The sequence below is a fragment of the Candida orthopsilosis genome, assembly GCF_000315875.1.
Source record: "Candida orthopsilosis Co 90-125, chromosome 2 draft sequence".
NCBI classification, from domain to species: Eukaryota; Fungi; Ascomycota; class Pichiomycetes; order Serinales; family Debaryomycetaceae; genus Lodderomyces; species Lodderomyces orthopsilosis.
In genome coordinates, this window is record NC_018295.1 from 1,407,942 (window position 1) to 1,431,283 (window position 23,342).

The following is a 23,342-nucleotide window of genomic DNA, read 5'->3' on the forward strand; positions in this document are numbered from 1 at the left end:
TTACACATGAGCTCCATCCAATTCGTAATTCCGCAAAAGGAAACACATTGATGCAACGCCAAAAAGTATAGACATTGTTATACAAACTCGAAAACTTTTAAAATGTTTACCGGAATTAACGGAAACTCCTTCTCTTTTGTCAACAATGTAAATGACAAACGCGGTGCACAAGTTGAGAAGTGAAATGATTGTGAGGACGTACTCTATTGGGGTATACATTGTTTAATTATGTGATATTTGACGGTCTTAGTTGTGATTCGTGATTCTAGTTGGTTGATTTATTTAGTCAAAATCCGATATTGAGACCATCGGGAGCAGAAAAAGCTCTGTTTAGTAATAATGAGTCGTAATCTGTTCGTAGCGGGTAAATAATGGGTCCACAAGGTTCAATTACATCTGAGTAAGGTGCTTGTGTTGATCTCCAAACTCACCTGATTCAATTTTAGTCAGTTTTTGTTAACCTTAATAACAGCTTTTTCGTTAAAGTTCACTGATGAGGTGTCAGTTAGTTCATTCAAGTGTACTCAACCTCAATTTAGTAGACCACAGATAACCCCTAGACTTGCTTCTTCTTTCCTTGTTATTCCTTCCTTTTAAGTTAATTTTTTTTCCTTTTCTTTTGGTTTCTTTTCTAATTTAGGATTACATCATTACACAAAATTAATTTTCAAGGCGTTTTTATGATTCTATTAATAGCTGATACCACACAGTACGAGAGTATTAATAAAGAGCAAAGATCAGAAGCAATAGCTTATGACAAATCAATTTAACTTTTACAAAAAAAGGTTTAATCTAATGCATTAAAAATCGTTTATAATTCGATACTCCGAGCAACAAAGTGGACCACGTTGTCGCATAACTCTTTTAGTGTATCTTAAATGACTTTCAACCGAAAAAACCGTAAAAAGGACAACAGGTAGCGTTTTAGGTACTAGGTTTGATACCAATCATGAACCCATGAATATGTAAATGTAACCTTGCTAATGGCTGGGCAACGGCTTCCTCTAGAGACACTTTACAACTTACTGGGTGGTGTTTTTTTATCTGATTTACAGCTCCGATATCAGATATTGTAACCGCGATTTTTTATTTTGTTTTTTATATAAACCCTGCGTTCATTCTGATTTTAGGAGAATGAGAAGAGACACTTTCAGACTATGTTCTCCCATAGTGGCATCGACTTGGTTTACAAACTCATATATGTTTGATTTGCAATGGTCAAGTACTTGATCAAACGGTTCCAATTGTGATATTCCAGAGGACTGCATATAAACCAGTTTTTTCTTTGTTAGATCTCATCACCATCGTCTTAATATTTTCAATCTGGAACGCATCCATCAAATAAGCATAGTTATCCATAATGGCAGTTATTTCGAAACAGACTACCAATCGTGAAAAGAAAGCTTCCAGTAGAAGAAGAAAGAAGAGAAGAACAGAGGATTTTTCATCCTCGTCTGAATCTTCATCGTCATCGTCATCTTCATCGAGTGAATCAGAAGATGAACCAGAGGACAAGGAAATACCTACCGCAGAGCAAATAACAATGGATGATATAGAAATTGATACAAACAATGAAACGACAAAGCTGATTAAAAGGGCTCCTGATAATCTAACCATGCAACAGAAACAACAACTAAGTTCAATTCCTTTCTCAACCACATCAATATCAGAAATAACCAACCCAAATACAACTAACGCATTGAAAAATATACCGAATCTTACGGAAATCACTAATTCAATTGAACAGTCTAAACAAGAGATCAACACCCGATTTTTGAAGTTTATGACAAAAGAATTTGGCAACGATTTAGACGAGTTGAGGAAAAAACCAGATTTCAAAGAAGCATCGTTGACCGTAATAGCAAAGACACTTCAATCAGGAGCAAATATGTTTGATATTGATGTGTTAGAAGGCTTGCTTGATGAGGAAGAAAAGACAAAATAAAAGCACTGGAGGGTCCAATTTGGTAATGTAAGCAAATGCAATGAAATTCTAGTCCAAACACTTATTACTGTAGCTGACCCAAGTACGATTACTACAATTTTACACTACATGAAAGAGCATTATAGTTCGGCGGTTTATACGAACATTAGTTGCAAAGAGACACAATGTAGCTCTTCAGTATTACAGTATATAGCCTACTATGTATGATTGAAGGGAACATTATCCCTTCTGTATAAACACATAGATAACAATTACTTTAAACGTTGATGGCCTTTATTTCTCATATACCTCCTTTCAACATCTATTAATAGATCAATCTCCTCAAGTTACTGGTTAGGCAATTGTTGATGACACAAAAATTACACAACAAAAAATGTTGCACTCTCTCATATAAATGACAATATCATTGCACAATATCTCCTTCTGTATACACGTTTTCTTTTCATTCCTTCTTCTCTAAAGCAAACTATATAAGGAACAACAAACACATCACATAGCTCATATATTGATACATGAACAACCCAATCTGATAGGAAAGTGGTCTACAAATCTGTCATTCACAAAGGTCACTTTGTTTTCCAAACGCTGAATACAATTTTGTTTTTAATTACCGAATTCACCCGCCACATTGTAGAAACAATGCCTGTGAGTGATACAAATCAACAACCTGGTAGTGATGAGACTGTTGTCGCCAATTCACAAGCAAAAAATGGTTCGAGTGCAGACACATCCCCTAACCAAAGTTATGGATCTACCACAGGAGACAACAATGGATCGCACGTGGATATCAATATCGAACCAAGTGAATCGCCTGATGATGTAAACCTGAATAAGCCACAGACGTACCCCATAACACCTCAAGAGCTACATTCAAATACCAATGAAAACAGCTTATTGTTGCCATTCAGCCGAAGCCATCCGGATGATGACGATGATGATAGGATGAGCAAAATTATCAAGTTGGCCAAACGACCAAGTTTTATTTGGATATTTAGTCTAGGAATTCTAGCTATTATAATCTTCCAGTTGACTTTCTTGCCAAGGACTTCTTTGTCCAGGGATTACAGACGCTGGCACGGAATACATTTGACAAAGTCTGACGTCAAGAGGTATTTTTTACAATTTACAGGTATTGGTAATAGTCACCGTGATCTAACCACTGAAGAGTATATTGACAACTGGTTGTATGACTTTACCACCATCAATAACAAGGCAAAATACAATCTATTATCGAATAACAATCCTGAATTAAGTCACTATGTTGAATCTAACTTTAAAGAATTTGGCTTTATTACGGAGAAGCACTGTTATGAGGTCGATGTACAAGAACCGCTTGCGTCAATCATTAAATTGCGTGATACTGAAGATGAAGTTGTATATCAGTCAGAAGTCGTGGAGCCGAAATTTAAAACACCAGGATTCTTCAGCTATGGTATGGAGGGGAATGTCACAGCTGGATTTGTGTTTGTCAACTACGGTACACCCGAGGATTATAACTTGTTATCAAGCAACAACATTGATGTAAAGGGAAAGATTTTCATTATAAAGAGTCACCTTGAACAAAGGAATATCTCTATTGGTGAAAAGGTTGTATTAGCTGAGCATCATGGAGCTGTAGGGGTGTTGACATTTTTTGACTCAGATACGTTCGGCAATGAAGAAATAATGTCGTCCAATATGAATTTAGCAATTTCAAGGGATTGTAATAGCGAGGGGGCAAAAATTCCAGTGGTTCCAATAAGTAAGAAATTGTTACATCCAGTGCTTGATTCTCAAATGGACCTGTCTTACAAATGGTCATTTGACAAATGGGAATATAAGCCATCTACGAACTCTAAATTCAAGTTGGAGCTTGATAGTGTTTTTGAAAAATCCAAACGGGCAAAGCTAACAAACATTGTAGGAACCTTAAAGGGTATTATGAATGATGCTGATGTCATTATTGGAGCTAGACGCGATTCATTGACCTCGAATAATCCGTTGTCAGGACATGCGATCTTATTTGAAATAATGAGAAACTATCAACGATTGATTGAAAAAGGATGGAAGCCATTGAGAAATATCAAATTTGTATCTTGGGATGGTTCATACATGGATTCGTTGGGAGTCAAGTTATTCACAAATGACACTAATGTATTCAATCCCAAGAGATCAGTTGTATCATATATCAATCTTGATGCTGACACGGTGACTGGAAGCAAGTTTGACGTTGACTCAAATCCGTTAATCAATCACTTGTTGAAAAGGACATCAAAGTATATCCCCATTCCCAAACGTGCAGCTTTTTTAAAGACCTTGGGTAGAGATGCAGAATTGGAATTATTTGACGAAAGAATTGATGATGATGTACTTGACCTCTTTGAAGATGACAACGACGACGACGACGATGGTGATGGTGATGACGATGACAAGGAGTACACAACGTTGCACAAATACTGGATGAAACAAGATAATGCAACAATCAACAACAATTTGGGCTTGCCTTTGATTGACTCGGAAGCAAGAATCTTTCAACAACACTTATCGACCCCCATCATCAACTTGAAGTTTAGTAATGATGAAAAAAGAGATAGCGCTAAGTACATTCCAAACTCAAACTACTACTCACGCGACTGGTTGATCAAACAGGATATTGATAAAGATTTATTGCTACATGGATCATTAATCAGATTCGTAGGACTTTTGGCTATAAATTTAAGTGAGCATGAGGTTGTTGATTATAAAACATTTAAGTACCTCAAGTTGATTCAGTCATTTTATCTTCAGTTATTGGAGATAGAAAAAGAGAAATTATCTCGATGGAAGAATAAAGTAGTTTCAAACTATCTTATTTATAAGAACTCGATTTTCCAAGATCTTGACACTGACGAAGAGGTCCATTTCCATCAAATTGTCAATCAATTCACGCTGCTAGTGAATGAGATGGTAGACCTGTCAAAAAACTTTGACAAATATAATGAACATGTTGAGGAAGGTTTGAGTCAAGATTACCCATGGTATATGTATTACAAAAAATTGCAACACTTTGCTCAGTTTAAAGTCACTAACTACAAGCTTTCACATTTGGAAAAGGATTTGAAATTGACGGATCAAGATTACACATATTTAGAGAGCAAAGGTCCACCTAATAATGCTAACGTTGAATCAACTTTGGACAACCGTGGCCAAGAATGGATGTCCTCACATAGACTCAAAGGGATCTTGGATGGTTTTAAGAATAAAAAATTTTACTACAATTCTGTGATCTATAGTGTACCCAAATTCAACGTTGAGCACAACAAGACATGGTATGATGAACGTTTGCTAAAAGGTACATTCACTTATTTGTATGCGGCGATTGATGATGGTGATTATGAATCCACTGTAAAGTGGTTTGTTTTAATTTATGAAAAGTTGACAAATATAAACTATAAAATGACTTAGGTATATGTATAGACAAAAATTAATAAATGGGTTTTAATGTGAGTTATGGATGGTGGATGCTCCATTGAACGTGGGATGGTAATGGGTGGTGGTCGACACACAAAATTTCAAAAATTTAATTTGGCAGCCAAAATCTACCACATCATATTAAATGGGCATAAAATCATGCCACAACACCAAAAAACACCATTAACTACTCATTTGATAGAGCATTTCACTTTGCTATCCAGATGGAACTTACCACCAACCAATCAAGAGGTCTTCAAACCGCATGGCTTTTGTCAACATTAGGATACAAAGCATCTTCAAGAGGTAAGCTCATCAGAAAAGAAGAATTATTGAAGATCCTGATACCTGAACTTTGCAACGAATTAATAGAACGCTATAGGGATGGAGCTGGTGTTAACATCAGATTCTCGTCGAATGTGTTACATGGAATTTCGATTTTGTATGGGTCAAAAATTGCTCAGGTGTTGAATGAAGTTACACATGTTCAATTACGCTTACAAAATGCATATATTCAATTAGCAACAAGACAGAATGGTCAGCTTGTAAAGCGCGAAGGTGCTCGGTGTTTGAAACAGTCAGAGGTTTTGAGGAATGACGTTGCATTTCATGTTGAATGGGATTTGATGCCACAATTGCAGATTCAAGGATTAGAGATGAATGATCTGCACAATGCGAAACGACGCAAATTGGAAATTGCCGAGTTTGACTTACGTGAGTTTTCTATAACTGACGGAACAACTGGGGCAGACTCGACTAGCGCTACAGGACTAGGTCAATTTACTTTAGCTATAGATGGCCAAACAGATGCTAATTTTGACAACATGAATTTGTCAATACAAAGTGATGAGCCTGGTAACGATGATGTTAATGAACATGTTAATTTACAATTTAATGAAGACGGTGAGATCTTGGAGATTCTGGAAAAGGAACCGAAAAATGCTCGTACGTCACTGGTGGACATTGAAATTGAACATTCTCGTAGAAGGGAGGACTCATTACAATTAGTTGATAACAATGGCATGGTGAATGGATTGGAAAGTGAAGAAGGAATCAATGCAGATCTTCATGACTTCACTTTTGATACTGAAGAGGAAAATGAGAGGCAAAAATTTGATCTTGAACCAAGAACAGCCCCCATATTTCGTGTTCTAAAGCGCAAACTAGTGATTGATGAACACATAACTTTAACCAGAGAATTCATTATCAATCACCACGACAATTATGCCACCATGATGAGCTACCGAGCTTCATGTATGCCTCAACAGCGTCGGGTTCAACAAGTGTACCAACAACTTAACATGATTCATTTTAGACCATGGGCCAATGGGAATTCGGTTCGTGATTTCAATTCGTCTAGTATAGAGGAAAGTATCAATCGAACGATGGGCATATTTCATCGAACCGGAATTATGGCCAACGAGGTAACCGAACAAGCAAGAAACTCACAAGTATTAATGGAAGTTGAAACATCGAGAGTATTGCAAAGCGATGACTTGAGTCAAGATTTGGAGGAAATTGGACATCGTGATATTGAAGATGCGGAGATGAACTTTGATGCCGCTATGTTAGATTTGGATTTCAACTTGGACGGAAGTCGTGTTGAAGAAGATGAAGAGGATGAGGAGTTTTTTCTTCAATCAAGTAGTTTAAGTTTAGCTAGTGGTGAACATAATTTGCACCCGAATTTGATGCCGCGATTGAAAAAGTTAGTCAAATATTTTATTCAAAGACTGACGGAGTTAAACAAGCCTACTGTTTCTCAGCAAAAGGAGTATCATTTAACTTTTGAAGAGTTAGTGCCAGTGAGAGATAATTATGAAGTGAATTCGAAAAAAATTGCTGCTGGTGCATTTTCCAGCATCTTGTTTCTTATTAATAAGAGTATAATGTCAATTGATGTGGACCCTCATGCATGGCCTGAGACAAGCTTGTTGAAATCTAGCGATATCAACTTGACTTTGCACCCACCTGCGACGGATTGAGATAATGTCCTTGAAGTATAAGTGTTTATGCTTAAGTATTATATTCTATGACATCTTTCCATAACAAGAAAGTCATTTATTGAATATATGTCTATATATTTAAGTAGTTTATCTAAAAGTGGGCGGCTGGGATATTTAAACGAGCACCACCATCAACTGGTAAATCGACACCATTAATGTAGTTGGCTTGCTTCGAGCATAAAAACAACACAACTGCTTTCAAATCCTCAGGCTCTCCCAATCTTCCACGAGGATTAGTTTCTGTCAAACCCTCACCTGCCACTTCAAGCAACCCATTAGCCATCTTGGAGGGGAAAAAACCGGGTAAGATTGAATTGACATTGATGTGTCTTGGTGAAAATTGAACCGCCAAGTTTCTTCCTAAATGAGACACGGCAGCTTTGGAACCAAGATATCCATAAGTTCCAACAATATCGTTTGTTGCTAAACTGACGATGGATGACATAATGACAATTCTTGAAGGGTCCTCAACAGTTGCTGCTTTTTCCAATAATGGTGTAAATAATTGAATAGTGTGAAAGACACCTACAAAGTTCAAATTGATGACCTTTTTGATGGCTGCAACGTTGTGTTCCTCCAATGGTGCACCCCATGAAGCACCAGCATTCGCAATCAAAATATCAATTTTATCAACTTTCTTGGCAACTTCTTTGGTGAAATTTTCTGCTTGTTCTTCAACAGCTAAATCGGCTGGAAATGCAAAAACTTCAACCGATTTACCATTCTTCTTGGCCAAGTCCTCCAAGTGTTTTTTTGCATCTTCACAAGCTTTGGCTTTACGTGAAGTGATAAAAATGGTTTTGATTCCATTTTCAACAAAGGCTTCAGCGCAATAGAGCCCTAATCCACGAGTTCCACCAGTGACAACAGCTACTTTATTATTGACGTTCAAATCCATGATAGTTTATATACGTTGAGAAGACTAACGAGAAGTAATTGCTAAGTGGACATTTTTTTATTAAGTGGGGTACTTCTTTCTCCAGTTTTCTTTTTTCTCGGCTATACCATTATTTAACCGAATGAAACCTTTTCAGGGTAGGCAATGAGTCGGATTCGAATGTAGATCATTACTGCAGAGGAATGTTTGTACTGATGAAGATATAAGACGCAAATGACCTCGATGCTATATTCTTCGAGTTTCAAAAATAATGTTTGCATTTCCTTCTTCAGGATGCGATCTGTATACAAAGATTGGTGAATGCTAGGAGAAGTCAGGGTGGTCAGTATAGGGAATTGAAACCTGTAAAAATAAATAGGACTACAACTTTGATTATCTATGGTGGTACAATCTGGAACACCTGGAAGGGCCAACCAAAGACTCTTCCCGGAGTTTGGCACCTTTTATAAATATTTAATTCGTGCATATAGGTAAGCGCGTAGTCAAGAGACCACCATTTCATTATCCAACCAAAATTGAAAGCCTCTTCTACCTTAGATCAAAGCTCCACTTCTCTACAATCGTTAAACTACCCAAACCTTCATATTAGCTCCGTTATATCTTCAATATTTTATAGCAACACGAAACAAGTAACATTGATTATCTTTGCTGTGTCTTTGCAGCATGTATAAACACAATATTGTTTTACATACCGGAGAAAAAAAATCTCGTTACTTAGGGAGACCACGTTTAATCTAATTTATATATACACACACACACATTTGAAATTTTTGCTTTTCTTCTTTGTCTTCTTTCTTCCATCAGAACTTGTTTTCGCATTTGAATAACTGCTTATGAAGTTCGCCGAAGCTCTTAGTGATGGCTTGGTTGCAGAATGGCAAGACCAATACGTTGATTACAAAGGTGGTAAAAAGTTGATAAAGAAGATTCGCAAACTCAAGGACGAGTATGATCAAGAATCAGCCAGTGTATTAGCAGATGGAAACAAGGATGATGGTACTAACACTGACAGAATACCGTTATTGGACTCGAATGATTTAGAGAGACGCGATAGGACATATGGAGATGATGCACCACCAATATCAGGTTCAAATAGTCGATATGAAAATAGACGACCTTCAGTTTTCAACTATTCACTCAAATCTAGTAAGACAGATTACTTTACAGAACGGAGGAAATTTCAACTTTGGCTCGATGAACAATTGATGAAAGTGGATGAGTTTTATTCCGAAAAGGAGCAAGATGTCTACGAGCGATTTTTGTTATTAGAAGATCAATTATACCAAATGAGAGATCAAAAGAACCAGATACTGCGACAACGAAGACAACATGATGGAACTGCGCATGGTGTAGCAGCAAGTGGAGAACGTGTAATTCCACATAGAGTTAATGATTTAGCATTTCACACAAAATTCTTTATTAGTGAATTGAATAGGTGGGACTTACCTTCGCTTCCGTCCATGGCATTTTTGAAGAAATTAAAAGGTAGAAAGAAGGTAAAATATGAAGACGATATATCATTGCATGTTCAAGATTCTGTCGACTTGAATTACGCCGAGAATCGAGTCAGGAATGGACTTGTCGAATTAAGTGATCACACAACAGATCAAACCTCGTTGGACTCAGAGTCTGAAATTGAGGAGTTTTCACCTACTACCCCAACTGAACCACAGAACGCTGATCAAGCACGACAAACTCGAAGACGTGATTACACCCCAAAGAAACAACATTTTGGAGTCCCATACTTGTATGCGAAAAAGCAATTAAAATCAGCTCTTTTGGAACACTATCGAGCGTTGTCGATTTTAAAATCCTACCGAACAATGAATAGGACTGCATTTCGAAAAATTACCAAGAAATACGACAAGGCAATGCATACAAGTGTTATGGAACCATTTATGGAGAGAATTAACACTTCTTCGTATTTCTTAACTAGTGATTTAGTTGACAAGATAATCAATCAAGTGGATGAGCTTTATATTACATTTTTTGATCCGGAGTCGAAGGACAGAAAACAGTCACTTGAAAAATTGAGAACGATTGCGTATACATTCAATTCGACAGAAATGAAACAACCTCAGTATTATACTGAATTTTTCAGTTCTGGTATATTTATTGGGTTTGGGATTCCGCTATTCACATTGGCATTGTATACAGCGTTACACAAGACAATCAAAGGAGAGCTTCCTGAAGGGCGATATTTATTACAAGTATGGGGTGGATTCTTTCTTTTGACATTTGCATTCCTATTATTTGGAATAAATATGGCCGTGTTTGACAAATTTAGAATCAACTACAAGTTTATTTTTGAGTTTGATATAGCTTCTGCTTTGAACTATAAACAATTTTGGTTGCTTCCCTCGTTTGCATTTGCATTCATGTCACTATTAGGGTGGTTTAGCTTCAACAATTTTTGGCCTGATAAATTTCCCGGTAGAGATTGGCCGTGGATATTTTTTGGTGTTATGTTGGCGCTATTTCTTTGGCCCACCAATGTGCTCTATGGGTCCAGTCGAAGGTGGTTACAATTTGCATTATGGAGATTACTTTTATCGGGACTCTACCCAGTTGAGTTTAGAGATTTCTTTTTGGGTGATATTGTATGTTCATTGACGTACACCATGGGTAACCTACCATTCTTTTTCTGTTTGTTTTCCCATCATTGGAATGGAACGTTGGCTGGTCAGCCTGCAAGTGCAAACACCTGCACATCCTCCAGGTCGAGATTAATGGGATTTTTCAGTTCTTTACCCAGTGTGTGGCGTTTGTCGCAATGTATACGTCGTTATATGGACACTGGAGATTGGTTTCCTCATTTGGCAAATATGCTAAAGTACACAGTATCAACTGTGTACTACATGACGTTGAGTATTTATCGTATCGAGAACAAGGAAAGGAACAGGATTGTTTTTATTGTATTTGCAGCAATCAACTCAATATACACATCGATATGGGATATAGTTATGGATTGGTCATTGTTACAATCGGGCTCCAAACATTTCTTATTGAGAGATTATTTATTTTACAAGAAACCATACTATTATTATATAGCTATGGTTCTTGATGTGATTTTACGGTTTCAATGGATTTTTTATGCATTTTTCACCCATCAGATTCAACAAAGTGCAGTAACATCATTCTGCGTGGCTTTGGCTGAAATCCTACGTCGATTCATATGGATCTTTTTCAGAATGGAAAATGAACATTGTACAAATGTGATTCTATTTAGAGCATCGAAGGATACCCCATTACCTTATGCAGTATCAGTTAAGGTTGAGCGTGCGGTTAAAAAGTTGGTGGAATCGAGATATGAAGATCGGAAATCATCTGAGGAAGATCGGATCGCAGAAGAAAATGTGGGCTTCACCACGGGACGTGCTGGATCTAGAGGTGATGATGGTAGTAGAAGTTCTGTTGATCTCACAAGGTTGCTGACTAGACAATCGATGCCTCAATTGCAACAACGTAAAACATACTTTAAGCAAATCACTGATCGATTAAATACAGCCCATATAAAGGATTTCCAAAGAAGAAAGACTGCTGCCCGCATAGATGAGGATTCTGAAGATGATGAAGACGACGATGATGCAAGCATTATTGGCAAATCAACTAGAGCTTCACACGTGTCGTCCATCAGAGATGAGTAGGCGAGTATTGTATTTATTATTAAAACATATGATGATAATCAAAGAGAGTAGTAGTACATTCAGCTTTCGAATTAAAAATCGTTTAAACTATTAGACGATATTAAGATGTAATTAGACAAAACAAAGGATAGAACAGAAATATTGAATTAACGGTTTGACTTTTGTGTGCTTGTGCTCTGTAATATTCTCTAAGCAGCATGTTCACCATTGTGTTCATCATGTTTGGCAAATTCTTGTTGAGCAGCATCATCAATTTCAGCCGGCTCTTCATCTTCATCATATTCATGATGTAAAGACAATGTTGGCTTGACAGCAGCAGAATCCAAAGTCCATGAAGCCAAAGCATTTTCAGCATCAATGATAATTTGTTTAGAAGCTTCATAACCATCATAAGCTGGTCTGGTTTCACCAGGAGTAACAGCAGAATCATCCAACAATTCCAAAAGAGCTTTACCATAACCAGCAATTAAAGCATACTTTTCAGCCAACTCTCTAGTAGCATCAAACTGGTAGTTGAAAGCAGCCTTCAATTGTTCTCTAGTAATGTTACTCAATTGAGCTTCAGCAACCAAAGATTCAGCTTCAGCTCTAACCAACTCTTGCTCCAAAACTGGAATCTTGGGGGATTGGGGATCCTTATATTTCAAATGAGCAATTTCATCAGTAATCTTTTGTTTTCTTTCTCTTGATGGTTGCACTGAACCTTCAATATCTCTAATACTCTTCAAAGTAATTCTGTATTGATCATACTTATCAATGTATTGGTCTTCCAATTCACCAATCTCGTAAATCAAAACCCCCAATTTATCAGTGACATCAGAAACATCATCGTCATTCTCTTCACCCCAAGCACTCAATTGTCTAGCAATATCTTTTCTTTCTCTCGAAGTGACCTCAATAGATCTCATCAAGTTCTTTTCCATCTTGATAAACTGAGCCAACTTTCTAGACAATTCCGGACCAGTGGCACCAGCAGCAGCTTTTCTAATCGAAGAAGACAACCCACCAGCACCAAAAAACCTATTCTTGGTGGACGATGGTGGTGGTGGTGGTGCTTGCAATTGCGAGGCTGTTGGAGCCTTTGAAGATCTCATTGAGTAAGTTCTGTGCATCTTTGTAGTAGCGTATATATATTAAAAGATGTTTTTAGGTAGATGAGTTGAGGGAAAGGAAAAAGAATCGATTAAAAACGTAAAATAGGGAAATTGATGATTATAAATAATACACCCACACACAAATGCAATTGACCTAATTTTTTTGAGAAATATAGCAAGTGAAATTTGGTATCGTCGAACATAAATTAAAATTAGACAAAAGTGAGAAGGGCAATTTAAAACAATGCCAATATTACACAAAGAACAATAGAAATGAATGTATATCATCCACACATAACAACAATAGAAAATCAATTAAGCGCCAATAAATTTCACACATGACTTTCGGTAAAGTATATTGAAGGCGATCACGCATGACTGTCCTTCCACGCTTTACTGTGTCAATTAGCGTCGTAGAGAAGCTCTCGGTGCTTGGTAGTCTTTGAGAGAAGTGTGGTACTCTCTTCAGTTTGTATCTTGTAACCAGTAATTTGCTTTTTATTGCAATTATTGCCATGTCGATATAGCAAACTTAAGAAACTTTTTCTAACACCGAAACAAAAAGCCAAAAAACGAAAAATAAAAATAAAAAAACGAACAGGAGTCAATGACTTTTATGTCCGAAAAATAAAACAAACCACACACGTATAAGCTTTTTACTACAGCATGCAATATCCCTGCAGAGTCAAGTGAAGTACGTGGGATTACTCAATGTATTTAGTTTTTGATGTGGGATGTTTACTCATCTGACGTCAATTGGTTGAAAGAGTAACGTCCGTCTTGTGCTACCAACTGATTCTATTAGTTTTCGTTTTCTTTTTTATGTTTTCTTTCTATTGTGTGTTATGTTTGTATTTTGTGTAGTTGCCTAATTGGGTGACTAAACTGCTGTTTTAAACAAAATAACAAACAAAACTTAACCACCACACAACCATTCCGTATAAGGAAAGATAGATGTAAGAATTGGGAAGGTGAGCCGCACGCATTCATACATACATGCATACATATATGTATATAAAGATAAGCTCTTACTTTTAAACAGTAAAACTGCAGAGCGACGTTAAGAGAGACATTGAAAACACAACTGAACATCTCTTTAGCTCCTACTCCGGGGGGTGGGGGGAGGGGATAAACAGGAAAGAACTGCTTTGATGATTTTAATCTGGCCCCTTGGTGTTCCTGAAAAAGAAAGGGATATAAATGTGGCTTGTACCTCCATCCTGTTTGCAAAGGTCCACTACTCTATGGTAAAGATGATAATGTCTTGCAGTGTTTACCTTTAATCTGCCAATTAAGTCCCTACCACTCTACATATCATTTATCACCCTCCTTTTGCATCACGATGCCTTAAATACATGGTGTCATCAATGACTTAGAGAAAATAATACCCCATCACTTTGCTTTGGCAGCTGGGAAGGTACGTGCTACATTCATACTGGCTTGAAAGAAAGTTGATTTCGTTTCGAGACAAATTCGCTTGATAAGATCTTTCATAAACATCCGCTCCACTTATGACGTCAGAACAAAAAATATTCTTTCGCTTTTGTGTTTTGACTTTGACACCTTCCTCCTTTCAACTTTGACATGGCAAAGCATAGTAAAGCATAGTAAAGCATGATCTTGACAAATTCACGTATATGTCATCAATTTCGATTATGCGTTCAAGAGGTATTTGAAATAATGCTTATATCGGTTCATGTGGATTTAGAGGTTCACTATAAATAGGACTTTTTCTATTATATTAGAATTTATTACAAAAATTGTTGTGAAGAACGAATTAAGATAAATCGTTGCGTAGATGTACCAGTTTGAGTTGTTGATGAATAGCAAAAGAGACTATGCTCGTCGACACCAGTGTATGTTGCTTAAACTATGGTTGCACAAAAGTTCCGTTGCTTGTCAAAGAAATCTTAGTTCCTCAAAATTTTATTGCACGATTCCCGGAGTTTATTTATAACGTAGCCCACTAGAGCAAGGCATCATCAGCCGGAGTTGGATGGTATATCTCACTATATGTCTCTTTTTTTATTTTTATTTTTTGCAAGGTACAAACCCTTTCTCAAAGTCACGTGTGAATGTCGTATAATGACTCTGAATTATCGTCAATGGCCATCTTCACCATCCGACTGAAGTAAAGAGTAAATTTGTTGTTGAAAAGAAGATATGGAAAACATTGAGAGATTCTACGTATTCTTCACGATATGGTATTCATCACAACGGAGCCAATTTTCCTAGCTCTTGTAGTATACATATAATTACAAGTACTACCACAAACCTCATTTAATTAGAAATCTTCAGCTCAACTCAATTTACCCTTGCCTTCTTGCTCTCTGCTACCTCTCCCCCGTCAAGTTTTCTCTTTATCGGAAGTCTCAAGTCTCCAAGAATCCTATAATAGTCCTCCTCCAATGCTTGATAAGCAGTTTGCAATTTATCTCTTCTAGTAGCTTCATCCAATGCATCCAACCCTTCCTTGTTCTTCTTGTACAATCTCCTTTTGATGAACAATCTCACATCAGATTTGGATACATCTTTGTTGTGTTTTAATTTATATAGTAAAATCAATTCCAATAGTCTTGCAAATTGACGTTTCTCCAACTTTAATTGCCTTCTTGTCTTATTAATCCAGTCTTGATCAATGTCCTTGGAAGTAACCTTGTCAAAGTCGAATCCCAAGTCGCCTAATCGTTTCAAGTCGGCTCTATCTCTCATATCATCAAATCCTTCATTTGGATCTTCAACAACAACTTCAACAATACTGTCCTTAGCTAACCAGTATTTGCAAAGATGGCTATAAAATAATTGTCCCAAACCTTGTCCTTGATAGATGGGGAGTACAATAAATTGTGATATTTTTATCCTAACTTCTGACTTTTCATCATCAAAGTTTTTGGCTCCGGGGTACTTCCAATAGTTGTAAGCAGTGGTGAATCCCGCAAGGGATGGCTCATTATCTTCAGTCGCTTTTTCATAGAGCACGTAAAGATCCCACAAGTCATCTTCTGCATCAATGAATGAACCAGCTTCAATGTACAATAAAACTAGAATTTGTAATCGCTTGTGTAATTCCAATCCTGCTGCCAGTTTCAAATCAATCTTATAAACCTGGTATTCAACGTCTTCTTTTTTGAATTTGTCGATTCTATCACCTGGTATCTTATAGTTCTTTTTTTCCTCGTTTATTGAATCAACCCATGCAATTTCATCTTTAAACACGGTACTCTCAGGTACATATTTATCCATGGTGGCTTTCAAATCAACCAAGTCTGGATCATCCAATTTCTCTTTATACTTGATGTTCAAGAAAGGCTTGAACGTGTAATGATCAAAGCATAGAAAAATACTCAAGTCTTTATATCCATATATCGTCTCTGCGTCACCAAATATTGGGTAGGTAAACAATGGCTGAAAATTTAACGCTTGTTCCCCATCAGTAACAAACATCTTGAGCGCATCGTTGGAAGATGCTGTCCATAGTTCAGGTTGCAATGATGCTGCTGATATCTGCTTGCTATTCTCTAATGACATTGTTGTAGGGGAGCTAATCAATTGGATATAGTTGAGTACCTTTTGTTCAGAATAATTTTTGACGAAATGCGTGATAAAATTCGTTACAATTCGATCTTTTCTTCAACATTAACTTATATTTACAAATACACAAGATTATTCTATAACAACAACTAAATCACCTGCATCAACCATATCACCATTCTTGTGATAAATTTTAACAACTTCTCCTCCTTTTGGTGCATTAACCATCATTTCCGTCTTCATAGCTTCAACAACAATTAATGGTTGATCTTTGTCAACTTTATCACCAACACTAACAAGACTCTTCCAGAATCTACCGGAGTATTCCGAATAAACCATTTCAGCATTTTCATTAAACTTTTCATCTTCTTGTACTTTAGTTCCATTCTGTTCCAATTCACTATTTGAAATTTGAATCAACCTGTTAAACTCTTCCAATTTTTCACCGCCTTGTGATTGTTGGAATTGTTCAATGGATTCTGAGTTTGCTTGAATCCATTGCAAATATTGTCCATGGTCAAAAACGGAATCAATAATGTCAACTTTGAATCTACCAACATTCATTTCTTCAGAAAACTTGTCAATTTCAGCTTCACTAACTGGGTAAAATTCAATTTGGTCAAATGGCGACAACAACCATGGCTTATCTGTAGAGTGCTCACCAAGAGTCAATTTATCCCAAATGGGCACGGTTCTACCAACTAATTGATATCCACCTGGTGATTCCATGGTATAAATACACATGTAGTTACCACCAATTCCAACGGTACCATTGGGGGTATATGTTCTTGATGGGTTATACTTTGTTCCCAACAACCTATGTCTTGGATCCAATGGTACAGCACATGGTGCTCCAAGGAAAACATCACCCAAACCCAAAACCAAAAATCGAGCAGTGTACAACATATCCTTAACATCGTTTCTTGTGATTCCATTGATGTTGGCTATGAAATCAACATTATTTGGCAACCAAGGTGCTTCACTTCTAATGGTTTCTTGATATCTCTTGACGGCATCTAATGTTTTTTGATCTTCAAATGCCATTGGCAACTTGATAACTCTAGACTTCACTCTCCATTTGTTGACAAATGCAATTTCCTTCTCATAAGCAACAAGAGTGTCCAATGCTTCCTTTTGAGTGATTTCATCAGTAAATTCAACCAAGACGGATCTAACACCTGGTGACAATTCAAAAATCCCCTTTGGTTTATATTCTTTAACCATTTCCACTAACTTGTGGATCCTGTAAGCTTTATTCAAGTCTAAAATGTTTTCTCCATACTCAACAAGGATATATCTATCACCAGCTTGACGGTAAGTGATCTTTGGAGATGTTTCAGAAACTTGAATTTGACAAAGTACTGGTGTTTCTGGATGCACCAAACCATAACTCTCAACATCACCTAATTCACCTTTTAATAACTCAACTCCAGCATCTTGTTTACGTTTCAATTGTTTAGCAGAGTCATACGTGATTGGAATAAATTGAATCGATTCACCAGGTTTCACTTGACCAATCTTCCACAATTCCGCTTCAGCGACAACGGCTTCACAAACAAATCCACCCAAACTTGGACCATCGCATGTCAAAACAACCGGTTCATCCCCGGTAAAATTGACAGCACCCATGGAATAAACATAATCATGAGCATTTGATGGGTGTAGACCTGCTTCACCACCATCTGACCTAGCCCATTTAGGTTTTGGACCAATTAATCTAACACCAAATCTATTTGAGTTGTAGTGAACCTTCCAAGTAGATGAAAAGAATTCCGATACTGATTCTGGTTTAAAGAAATCTGGGGATCCATGAGGACCACAAGTGACACCAATTTGCCAAACTTTGTTGTCGTAACTGGGAATAAGTGATGATGGAACTGATGTTGGGTTGGAAACCGGAGGAGCCAAGGTGCAACTAGAAATCTCTGGTTGACCCAAAAACAAGACATCACCAAATTTCAAAACCCTTCCATTGTAGCCTCCCAAATTACCCAAAGCAAATGTAGACCTAGATCCTAAATACTCAACAACATCAATACCGCCTCTGATAGCCAAGTATGCACGACAACCAGTAGTTAACTTACCAATGGACAAAGTGTCACCACTTTTGATTTCAATTGGCTCCCATTGTGAAACTTGTTTTTCATTGACTTCAATTGGTGCTTTACCACCGGTAACAGCAACAACACATTTTTGGTGGAACAAAATCTTCGGACCATTGAGTGTAATTTCCAAACCAGGAGCACTACTATCATTACCAACTATTCTGTTTGCAAGTCTGAATGAGTATTGATCCATACATCCTGAAGGTGGAACTCCAATATTCCAGTACCCTCTTCTACCGGGGTAATCTTGAACGGTGGTGTAAGCACCAGGACTCAAGATTTCAATAGCATGTGGTTTATATTCATAAGTGTCCAACACTTTTGTAGCCACTCTAGCCTCTTCAAACATCTTTGAGTTGGCAATCGAGCGAAGATAGTCAACATTAGTAATACATCCGTAAACAACAGTTTCATCTAAAGCTTGACGCAATTTTTTCAATGCGTCATTTCTATCCTTTCCATGAACAATAATCTTTGCCAAAGTTGGATCATATTCAGCTGAAACCACAGTACCCTTTTGAACCCAAGTATCAACTCTTGCCCATTTAGGAAACTTAACTTCAGTTAATTGACCTGGTGATGGTTTGAATCCCTTGGCTGGGTTCTCAGCATACAATCTAGCCTCCATTGATGCTCCCTTTACTTCAACCTTTTGGTTGAAATCTGGCGGGGTATCTGCAGCAATTAAAAGCATCCATTCAACCAAATCTAATCCAGTAACCATTTCCGTGATTGGATGTTCAACTTGCAATCTAGCGTTAACCTCAAGGAAGTAAAATTCATCTCTCTTTGGATCGTAAATATATTCAACAGTACCCGCGCACTTGTACTTCATTGACGAACCCAAACTTTCAGCTGCTTTTCTCATTCTTTGACGCGTAGCTTCAGGCAAGTTGGGGGCTGGTGTTTCTTCAATAATCTTTTGGTTTCTTCTTTGCAATGAGCAATCTCTTTCACCAACGGCAATGGCGTGACCATAACCATCACCCAACATTTGAATCTCCACATGTCTAGCATTTTCGACAAATCGTTCAAGGAAAACTCCAGAATCACCAAAGTATGACAATCCTTGATGTTGAACTGTTTCAAAGATTCTTTCAATATCCTTTTCAGAATCAACCTTTTGCAAACCAATACCCCCACCACCCGCAGTTGATTTAACCATGATTGGGTACTCCAATTTGGCGGCAATTTCTCTTGCTTCCTTGGCATCTTTGACCAATCCGGATCCCGGAACTAATGGAACACCAGCTTTTTCAGCGATTTCACGTGCTGAGTGTTTTAGCCCCAATTTTCTGATAGCATCTCCTGAAGGACCAACAAAGACGATTCCTTCCTTACCACAACGATCAGAAAAGTCGGCATTTTCAGACAAGAAACCGTATCCTGGAATAATAGCTTCAGCTCCGGACTCTTTGGCAGCGTTTATTACTTTGTCAATATCAATGTATGTTTGCGCAGCGGTTGTACCGTGCAATGGAATTGCTACATCTGCACTAGTAACATGTTCTGCATACTTATCGGGATCTGAATATATAGCAATGGACTTGATGCCCAACTTCTTCAACGTCTTGATTATACGTACAGCAATTTCACCTCTGTTGGCCACCAAAACTGAGTTAAACGGTTTTTTATACTTTTTCGATTCAGCAGCGAGGTGCTCTTGATAGTTTTTCCACCCACCATAGATAGAAATATCAACTGTTCCTGGCGCATTGTAACCAGATTCTTCACAAATGAATGACTTGACCCATTCACCGGATACCAACTCTGCTGATCCAATTCCCAATGGTTCAGGGACGAAGTTAATAAATGTTCCAAAGTTTTCCTTCGGTATGGAGTAAATTTCAACGGCAATATGGGCACCGTCTTCCCCAACTCTTCTCAAACCAGGTTTCGCAACGGGACCGGTCTTTGGTAAAGCGTATAGTTTATAGTTCTTTGAAGTGGTAGTCGATTTGACAAATCTTGCATCTACTTTCTCTAGTTGCCAGTGCAATTGAAATCCCTTCAAATGTGCACCAACAACGGCCAACCTGACTTGCTCTGAGGGGGAGCTTCTAGGAACATTTGGAAGCAACTCTTCGGAGATTGATGATTCGATTAATTTCTCTTTCAATGCGCCATAGAAGAATGGTACAGTCTTTGTGTAGGATTCCATGTATCGACTTGCCAAATCTAATAATGCATAATCATTAAATTTGTGAGACAACAAAGTGATACCAAAAGGTTGACCATCTTTTCTAAACCCCGCAGGTATAGCCAACGCTGACATGTCTGCCAAATTGACAAAGTTTGTATAAGTTCCCTGGCATGAGTTGACTTTGATTGGTTCGGTAAGAACTTCCTCAATCTTTGGATTCAAAGGTGCTGTTGGAACGACAATCGCATCGATATCCTTCAACAATCTCTTTACCTTTTGCAAGATTCTTTGTCTCTTGTATTCGAACTCAAAGCATTGGGCAGCAGAATAGTGCTCGCCCCCTTTGATAATATTAAGAACAGTAGGATCCAAATCTTTGGCTGGTGGGTTAGTTGCTAAAAAGTCTCGTACAGCAACAAATCTTTCCGTCACCCATGGACCTTCGTATAAACATCTGGCCAACTCAAGCAATGGTTCAATGTCTAATGAGACCAATTCAGCTCCAACGTTATTTGCAAATATTTCAACTGCTTTGTTGTATAATCCTGGATTTTCCGTCTCACCGCACCATATCAAGTTGGTAGGCACGACAATTTTTGGCTTTTGCGAGAATTTCAATAATGGGTTAGCCGGCATCTCTCTCGAATACTCGTCGTTTTCACCATCTTCCTTAGCCATGATTTCAAATGTTAATTGTGCATCTTGTAATGTAGTAGAAAAAATGGAAACACAATCCAACGATTTACAAGCTGGAACCACACCACTGCATGAAAATACACCTTTCGTAGGCTTTAAACCAATGATATTGTTTAATGCAGCTGGTACTCTACCTGAACCGGCGGTATCAGTACCTAATGATATTGGTACAATTCCTCTAGCGACAACCGAAGCTGAACCAGCGGATGATCCACCACTGACATATTCCTTGTTAAAAGTGTTTGGAGTTATCCCATATGGTGATCTAGTACCCACTAAACCAGTAGCAAATTGATCCAAGTTTGTTTTACCTATTATAATTGCACCAGCATCTCTTAATAGCTTAACTGTTGTAGCATCCTTTTCTGGTTTGTAACTAAATGAAGGACAAGCAGCAGTTGTTTCAAATCCTTTAGCGTCAATATTGTCTTTGACGGCTATTGGAACACCGTATAAGGGGAGTGATGTTTTATTAGCTTTTGATTGTAAAAAGTTCCACTGATGCGTTAAATCATCAACTGTAGCTAATGAAATCCAAGCCGGATCTTCTGGTGTTGATTTTTGTGATTTAAGTAGATTCTTTAATAAGTTGAATGATTCCTGTGGTGTTGAGCTGTAATGAGCTTTCTTCCAGTCTTCCACTGTCCATCCGATAGTAGAAACCATTTTTTTTGGAATATGTATATGATATGCTCTTGGAATATTGAGATCGAAGAAGGATCCATTTTCGTATCCGGGGGGATCCCCAAGACATTTATATACTTCCAATCATTTCTACAAATCAAGCGGCATTTCCCGATAACAGAGGGAAGGATAAACAATAATTGAAAAATTTTTTGTACATTAAGCGGTTGCGAGTTTTGTGTAATCAACAGACTGATAAGGAAAAGAAAATGAAATGTCGTTCTTCTGAAAACGACAATTTAGCGCGAGTGTATGAAAGCACCATAGTAAATGTCGTTAATGCAATACGATAAAAAATTGTCTACTCATGAAATGTCGCATTGAACCAAACTCGCCAATTTCGGCCCATCGAACGAGGCAAATTGCGAAACGACTCAAGATTTTGTACACAATGAGGATAGACCAATAGAAGAGAGGCTAAACAATCTCATTGTTAGTGGGATCTTGAGATGATGACGACAGTGCTCGTACATAAACCAGCTTCAAGGAACTGTAATAAACGAATTGAGTGCTCTCGGATATACCCGTAAACATCACAACCATCAAAATTACAGTAGTCAGCCTAAAAAATCTTGAACTCAGAAGGAAAATGCTTCAGTTATAGTCCCTACTAGTATATACCGGGGTTTAGAATATGCAAAATCTACTGCACTACATTGCAAAGAAGACTAAATCACCATCAAATACTCATACTTATGCAACTCCTCACTAGTTAAAGCATTGATTAAAGCTAGTCAAGCATTAGATAAGGCTCTAGATAAAGGAGCAAACGTTTCTCGATACTCAAGCACAAACTCGCTCATTATAATTGCAGGTAGTTGGTGAGCTTGCGCTACCTGCACGTGTATGACTTTAATCCTTTTTCTTATTGGAGTTTGATAAGATTTTAATAAATAAATAGAATTTATAATTTTATAATTTTTTATTGGCGGCCCGGAATAAATCCCTAAACAAATGCAAATTTGCGTTATCAGCTGCTAATCGCTAAGATATATAATTCTTATCAAACAATAACAACACCTTTTCTTGGCATATTACTATTTTGCAGCAGCTTCGAAGAATATTCTATCCAAGCTATAGTTTGCCGGTGCTCTTTGACCCTCTAAAAGTTTGCTACCTACTCCCAAAGCTCTTAGACTACGTCTACAAAGTATTCTCTCAAGT

The 23,342-nt window shown here is 37.5% G+C and overlaps 9 protein-coding genes across 9 annotated transcripts; 4 read left to right on the plus strand and 5 right to left on the minus strand. All coding sequences in view use genetic code 12, as the record gives it.

The window, feature by feature from the left end:
• On the minus strand, positions 1-219 carry CORT_0B06660 (hypothetical protein; the record flags this gene model as incomplete). Its single annotated transcript, XM_003867763.1, has 1 exon — positions 1-219. The coding sequence occupies one exon, from the start codon at positions 217-219 to the stop codon at positions 1-3; it is 219 nt and encodes a 72-aa protein (XP_003867811.1).
• Positions 220-1,360: 1,141 nt separating this feature from the next.
• CORT_0B06670 (hypothetical protein) lies at positions 1,361-1,945 on the plus strand (the record flags this gene model as incomplete). The annotated part of the gene is made up of 1 exon (XM_003867764.1): positions 1,361-1,945. One exon carries the CDS (start codon positions 1,361-1,363, stop codon positions 1,943-1,945), a length of 585 nt encoding a protein of 194 aa, XP_003867812.1.
• A 639-nt stretch (positions 1,946-2,584) lies between these two features.
• CORT_0B06680 (hypothetical protein) lies at positions 2,585-5,368 on the plus strand (the record flags this gene model as incomplete). The annotated part of the gene is made up of 1 exon (XM_003867765.1): positions 2,585-5,368. The coding sequence occupies one exon, from the start codon at positions 2,585-2,587 to the stop codon at positions 5,366-5,368; it is 2,784 nt and encodes a 927-aa protein (XP_003867813.1).
• A 230-nt stretch (positions 5,369-5,598) lies between these two features.
• On the plus strand, positions 5,599-7,359 carry CORT_0B06690 (Rec8 protein; the record flags this gene model as incomplete). Its single annotated transcript, XM_003867766.1, has 1 exon — positions 5,599-7,359. One exon carries the CDS (start codon positions 5,599-5,601, stop codon positions 7,357-7,359), a length of 1,761 nt encoding a protein of 586 aa, XP_003867814.1.
• Positions 7,360-7,471: 112 nt separating this feature from the next.
• Positions 7,472-8,278, minus strand: CORT_0B06700 (hypothetical protein; the record flags this gene model as incomplete). The annotated part of the gene is made up of 1 exon (XM_003867767.1): positions 7,472-8,278. One exon carries the CDS (start codon positions 8,276-8,278, stop codon positions 7,472-7,474), a length of 807 nt encoding a protein of 268 aa, XP_003867815.1.
• Positions 8,279-9,111: 833 nt separating this feature from the next.
• On the plus strand, positions 9,112-11,925 carry CORT_0B06710 (Syg1 protein; the record flags this gene model as incomplete). Its single annotated transcript, XM_003867768.1, has 2 exons — positions 9,112-9,224; positions 9,291-11,925. 2 exons carry the CDS (start codon positions 9,112-9,114, stop codon positions 11,923-11,925), a joined length of 2,748 nt encoding a protein of 915 aa, XP_003867816.1.
• A 188-nt stretch (positions 11,926-12,113) lies between these two features.
• CORT_0B06720 (Pil1 eisosome component) lies at positions 12,114-13,037 on the minus strand (the record flags this gene model as incomplete). Its single annotated transcript, XM_003867769.1, has 1 exon — positions 12,114-13,037. One exon carries the CDS (start codon positions 13,035-13,037, stop codon positions 12,114-12,116), a length of 924 nt encoding a protein of 307 aa, XP_003867817.1.
• A 2,286-nt stretch (positions 13,038-15,323) lies between these two features.
• On the minus strand, positions 15,324-16,547 carry CORT_0B06730 (Hat1 protein; the record flags this gene model as incomplete). Its single annotated transcript, XM_003867770.1, has 1 exon — positions 15,324-16,547. One exon carries the CDS (start codon positions 16,545-16,547, stop codon positions 15,324-15,326), a length of 1,224 nt encoding a protein of 407 aa, XP_003867818.1.
• A 135-nt stretch (positions 16,548-16,682) lies between these two features.
• Positions 16,683-22,160, minus strand: CORT_0B06740 (Dur1,2 urea amidolyase; the record flags this gene model as incomplete). Its single annotated transcript, XM_003867771.1, has 1 exon — positions 16,683-22,160. The coding sequence occupies one exon, from the start codon at positions 22,158-22,160 to the stop codon at positions 16,683-16,685; it is 5,478 nt and encodes a 1,825-aa protein (XP_003867819.1).
• Between the last annotated feature and the right edge of the window lie 1,182 nt (positions 22,161-23,342).